General features: G+C 36.4%; 1 protein-coding gene and 1 pseudogene across 1 annotated transcript in view; one reads left to right on the top strand and one right to left on the bottom strand.

Annotated features, from left to right (window-relative positions):
* LOC117622233 (pentatricopeptide repeat-containing protein At4g21300) overlaps nt 1-3,393 on the bottom strand; it is a 5,728-nt gene extending 2,335 nt beyond the window's left edge. The window contains exons 1-3 of the mRNA XM_034352830.1: nt 3,238-3,393; nt 2,680-2,779; nt 1-1,851 (exon numbers count right to left, since the gene is read on the bottom strand). The exon at nt 1-1,851 is cut by the window's left edge and continues 2,335 nt beyond it. Of these exons, the coding sequence (XP_034208721.1) occupies nt 1-1,614 (1,614 nt within the window). The 5' untranslated portion in view covers nt 1,615-1,851; nt 2,680-2,779; nt 3,238-3,393. The remainder of the gene's footprint in view (nt 1,852-2,679; nt 2,780-3,237) is intronic.
* Nucleotides 3,394-3,829: 436 nt separating this feature from the next.
* The window catches only part of LOC117622987, a 3,358-nt pseudogene continuing 1,022 nt past the window's right edge, over nt 3,830-6,165 (top strand).

Below are 6,165 nucleotides of genomic sequence, written 5' to 3'. Positions count from 1 at the left end.
TGCCATCCCCATTTGACGAAATATATCAATGGCNTCTTCTGGCTTGCCATTCTGGGAATAGCTTGTTATCATTGAGTTCCAACAAATGGTGTCCCTTTCAAACATTCTTTCAAAAACTTGATGAGCAAGATCCAATCTTCCAGATTTTGCATACATGTCTNTAAGCGCACTTCCCAGATGGAGCCTTCCGTCAAGCCCATGCTTGAGGATGTTTCCATGCAATTCCTTTCCCAATTTCAGAGCAACCAAACCAGCACAAGCTGGTAAAACACTTGCCAAGGTTAGAGAATTCGGTCGCATTTTCTCTTTAAGTAACCATCTAAAAATTTCCAATGCATCATTATTCATCCCATTGAGAACGAGCCCTGAAATCATAGCAGTGCACATGACAACATCAGTTCTGGTGCTTTGGTTGAAAATTTTGCGTGCCATATCCACATTCCTGCACTTGAAGTATACATCAATCAGTGCACTTTTCAAGAACACATCCAAAGGCACACAATGTCTTACAATGTAACCGTGAATTTCCTTACCTTGCTTGAGGCTAGCCAGTTCAGCAACCGATGGTAGAAAACTTGCAAATGTGATTGAGTCTGGTTTGACACTAGAAGAAATCATCGCTTGAAACAAGCGTGAAGCCTCAACCATAAACCCATTTTGTATATAGCCAGATATCATTCCGTTCCATGTCACTAAATCAGTTCGTGGCATCATATCAAACAATTTGCGGGCCTCAGACAAGCACTGGCATTTTGAATACATTGCTAACAATGTATTAGCCACTGGAGAATCCAACTCCAACCCACAAGCAACAATTAGCCCATGAAGCTGAGTACCAAAACCAATCATAGCTTCTGAGGCACAAACAGACAAAATGCAAGCGAACGTCACTGCATTGGGCTTAATTTCACTATTTCTCATTTCCAAGAACATTCCAACAGCATTCTTCGATTCTCCATTTTTAACATAACCATGAAGCATGACATTCCATAAAACACAATCTTTGTGAGGCATTTCAACAAACAAGCACCATGCATCATGGATACAACCATTGTCCACATACAATTGAATCAAAGAACTACCCACAAATATATCCACTCCAAAACCCATAAACTGGATGGTATCATAGATTGCTTTACCCAATCTTACATTATTCACACCACCACAAGCTTTAATTACACTTGGAAAAGTGTACTTGTCAGGTGAAATTCCAGAACCCAACATCTTAAAGTAAAACAGCAAGGCAAACTCAAAGTAACCCATCATAGTAAACCCTCTAATCATCCAGTTCCAAGGCAAAGTATATTGCAAATCAAGCTGATAAAAGATGTTCTTAGCATCCACAATGCTCCCACAGAGAAAATACATACCCAAAATCTTTGTACCGACAAGGCTGTTTTTTACAAGTCCACTGCAAATAGCATGTGCATGAACTTGTCTACCTTGTTGGATAAGAGAATGATCACTACAAGCTTGCAAGATTGAAGCAAACTGGCTTGCCACTGCCCCTTCCAGATTAAGTAAGTATTTGCAGTCTGTATGTACGGACTTGGATCTTTGTGATGTAATGGGTATGAAATGTTTATAGATTGGACATATAACTTTCTTGTACATCTCTTTTGTGTTGTAAGAATTGTCTTTGTTTAGAAGGGCCTGGACATATCTTTTTCTCTTTTTGGTGTTCTGTCTATTGGTCCATATGGTTACTTGAAACTATGTGGTTGACAACACATTCTGAAGAAAGATAGAGGATAGAGAGCCCACCTTTATCAGATTACTTTGATGTGTCCTCCCAGCTGCCTGCGCAGACGCTACAGCACCAATAAGTCAACTTAGGATTGTTGCTAGTGCCTATAAAGTGTTAGGAGAAACAGGTAAAAATTTGCATAATCCTGAGATAATATTCTCTTATCACTATCTGTTACCTATTCACCTAATAACACTTTTCCAGAAGCCCCTCCAAAAACCATAAAAAGTGGTTCAGAAACCTAAGAAAATGTTTATTTTAACCTTACAAACAATGTATAAAGAGGTTCTTGTTATTTCAAAACGCAGATTTCCAAAAACACATCCAGAAAAAACCAAAAACAGTTTTTCATATCGTCTATGTAAATTAGAAATTTTTATTTTTAGCTTAGAAAAACACCATGATTTCTGAAGACAATGTTTTGAATTAGTTTGGAAGTTTTAATATCCACCAGATATTCAAGTTACGAGAAATTTGCACATTACTTTTGCTGTTCAAGCAACTATCTCAACCAACGTTGCAGAAGAATTTGGTTCAACTCTAAGAAGGGGGCATGCATGCATAACAGATTCCAAGATGGTGCTTCTCAGAGCATCAAACTGTCCATATAAAGTATACTCACAGAAAAACAATTTCATGTTTCATATTGCCAAACTGTCCAAACCCCAAACAGGCTAGAAAAAAGTGTGCAGGTATGTTTTTGGAAATCCTGCCTTAGTTTACTCCATATGTCCATTTACAAATACAGAAGCAAGTACATAAAAAGTAAGAAATGTTATTTTTCAATTCCTTATTTAAAACATGAATTAAACCCCCAAATTTAAACCTATGTTCAACTTTAAATTAAACCCTAACTTAGAAGATTATATAAACTCTAATCAAATCCTAAATTTGAAATAAATCATAAACTAAAAGAAGGGAAGAGGAAATACCTGGGTCAGCTGGGGTGAGTGAGCTGTGATTCTTAGGGGAAGAAGATTGCTCCAACAACTCCAGAGAATATTTGGAAATGAACCCTCAAGCGTAAAAAAGCTGTAAGAAACAGGGTTAAAAACAAAACTTGAAAATTGATTGGGGCTGGAGAAAATATTTCAACTTTAACGTGTGATACTGGGGAGGGTTAGAAGAAAATAGAGCAAGAAATTTGATTAAAGAAGTTCAAAAGACAGAAACGAAAATGGCCAACTCAATGAATTGGCTTCAAGGTTGTTCTTAAGTAAATTCATCTAAAACCCATTCAACAAAATAATCCTAAAACCTTGTTCAAAAACAAAAATTCATCCCTAAAACCCATCAATCAATTGAACAAAATTATAAAATAACCAATTTCTACTGTATCATTTTTTGGTCTGATTTTTCAGTAAAATTTCTGTAAAGCCCTAGTTTGTACAAACTCATTCAACAAAAGAAAAACCCAGACTTTTGTAAGCCCAATAAACATACAACATTCATTCAATAAAATAAACCAAAAAAAGTTCATAAATCCATACCTGATGCTGAGGAGTGTAGTTTGAACTTTTGTTAAAGGAGATAGAGATACAAGGGGAGTTTGAGGTTGGATTGATTTTGGTGTAAAGGAGGAGAGAAATCCGTCTTTGCAGAAAAATGGCGGGATGGGAAAACGATGAAGTGAAAGAGTAGAAGCTTTCAAGCTTTCAAAACGCGGCGTTTGCTTAAAATTAGAAGAAGAAACCGATACATTGACATTGAGTGCTTCTCTCATGCTGCCCTGAATTAATCCAAAAAGAATTTCTATGGCATGGTTAGTAAATTGGGAAATAGCTCAAAATACCACCTATTTTATAATTTTTTGTCAAAATACCACCCCTCCCTAAAATTTTTAGGGAAATAGCTCTAAATGCCACCATTTTTATAATTTTAACTGAAAATACCACCTCTCCCCAAAAATTTTGCAACTATCACCTATAAATATATATTTATTGTCCACTCATTGCACACATATCACTTTTGCTAAAATTTTGTTCTCTCTTTGTCGCTCAGCTCTCTCTGTCTCTATTGCTCAGGTCTCACTCTCTGTTCGATCAGCTCTCACNCTTTCTTCTCTCTTTTACTGTCGCGGGAAGCTCTAGGGGCTCTCTCTCTCTCTCTCTCTCTCTCTCTCTCTCTCTCTTTGTGAAGCAGTGGTCTTCCTCTTCCATCGTTCACCTGCAAAAGGTACTGTTCATCTTCCTTTTCTTTGAAATTTGGGGTTTTTGTGAATTTGGTTTATGGTGTATGGATTTGTAAGAAATTGATTTAGGGGTTTCTTCGAAATTGGTTTTGGGTTTTAGGGTTTAGGGGTTGCTCAGAAACTGGTTTAGGGTTTATGGGTTTCTTTGAAATTGGTTTAGGGGTTTCTCTAGGGTTGAGGGTTTATGGGTTTCCATGAACTGGGTAATAACTCACACCCACTCTCACTCGCTCGCANACACTCTTCACAAAAATCAAACTCTTCATTTTGTCACAGAAAGTTTGGGCTTTGTTCACCNTTGTCTGGGTAAGTCCCAACTATCTATATTTTTTTGATGAGATTTTAAGCTCTGGGCTCTGTGATTTCTACAAGAATTAATTCCACAATATTCTGATTTAATTGTTCAAATCAAAGCAAAGGAAGGAACGTTGTTTATGGATGGGTAATTGTCAAAAACGANTTCTGGAATCTACATGCTTATAATCAAATTTTGCATATGGATTTATGGGATGGTTTTGGGTTCCCTGTAATCTTTTGAGAATGTTTTGTTTATGGNATTTTTAAATGGGCTTGATTTTTGGTTTGGTAGAATGCATTTGATTGTGGTTTGGGTGATAGAGTGGTGGAGATGCAGATGGAGGTGTGGGTACTTTGTCTCTGTTAAAAGGAAATTNCAGGTTTATGGTTTGGTTTAAACAATTGTGTGGCTNTGTGTTCGCTTTAGGTGTCAGTGTNGTGATGCAAAGGAGACTGTGTTTCTAGNTTTAAATTCAGTGTTTCTATGTACATAATTGGGTGATTTCTTAATATTTCTATTAGGTTATTTCAGTTTGTTTTCTGTTTGATTTGGAGAGCTGCGCTTGGCATGATTGTTTTCTTTAAACTTGGTTGATTTAGGTTTGGCCAGAAGGTGCTGGCAATGGCTACAGCGACATATCCACCACCACCACNGTATTATAAGCTCTACAAAGATTACTTGCAAGATCCCAAATCAGCTCCGGAGCCGCCCTCTCCGATTTAAGGGACATGCATTTGTTATGGTGACAATTACACTATGAGCTTTTCTCATTCTTTGCATTCTTCCTGTCAAAATTTATATAAACTGTGTAATTTGATTTCTGAAAATTGCTTTTGTCACTAATGACTAGATGCTAGAAGTTTTTGTGAAAAGTAAAGTTTGTTGAATTTACTGTTTGAAGAATGCCATCTCTCCTTTATAGCAGTTGCTTTAGCCANGAATGTCATATATGACCTTTAAAGTTGTTGGCTTTGAATGTTGAGTTTGGAAAATATGTGTAATTCTATAATCTACTGTGTTGATGTTATCAATGTATGATTTCTTTGTTTTCCTTGTAATCTCTTCTTAATTAGTTTTATCTTATTTTATATAGACTGATGACATTCTTNCGAGCTTGGAAGATCAGGGAGTGCATCAACTNTATCCAAAAGGCCCAAACATTGGTATGCCTCCCTCCGTTCTAGTTTTAATTATTTGTATTGTCATGTGAAATTACTGCTCTTGAAATTTCTGATTGATTGCCATAGTTTTCTAGGCTATGGCGTATATCCAATCCATACTAGAAAATGTTGTCATGCATGATAAATCCNACATTACGACTAAAATATGATCCCTTAATGAGCCTTCTTTAGTGCAATACANATGTCCTCTCTAGAAAGGAGAAGAGTGTTAGGGGGTATGTATCATCTGGTTTGNAGAGCATGATTTTATTGATAATAACTAACAAGAAACAAATAAGAACTGCCTGTGCACATGCGTGTATGTCTGTTTATTCTAGTGTNTAAAAATATATATATATATATATATATATATATATATATTGTGCATATGCATGTGTTTGTTTTTCACCTCTAAAATGTTTTATGCTTCTCTGACAAAAATTGTGATCCTTCTTAGATTTTAAGAAGGAACTGAGGTCACTTAACAGAGAATTGCAGCTGCACATTTTGGAGCTGGCTGATATTCTTGTAGAGAGACCATCACANTACGCGAGGAGAGTGGAAGATATATCTCTTATCTTCAAGAACTTGCATCATCTTCTCAACTCATTGCGTCCCCATCAAGTAAGATAGTTTTGGGTCTTAGAATGCACTGTATTGGTTTGTGTTTTGAGGTACTTTATTTTGTAATGTATTTTATCAAACAGGCTAGGGNAACGTTAATTCACATTCTAGAACTTCAGATACAACGTCGTAAACAAGCTGTGGA

Source organism: Prunus dulcis, chromosome 3 (assembly GCF_902201215.1).
Source record: "Prunus dulcis chromosome 3, ALMONDv2, whole genome shotgun sequence".
Lineage (NCBI taxonomy): Eukaryota > Viridiplantae > Streptophyta > Magnoliopsida > Rosales > Rosaceae > Prunus > Prunus dulcis.
Note: the sequence above shows the minus strand (reverse complement) of the source record. Positions and strands in the feature narration are given on the sequence as shown.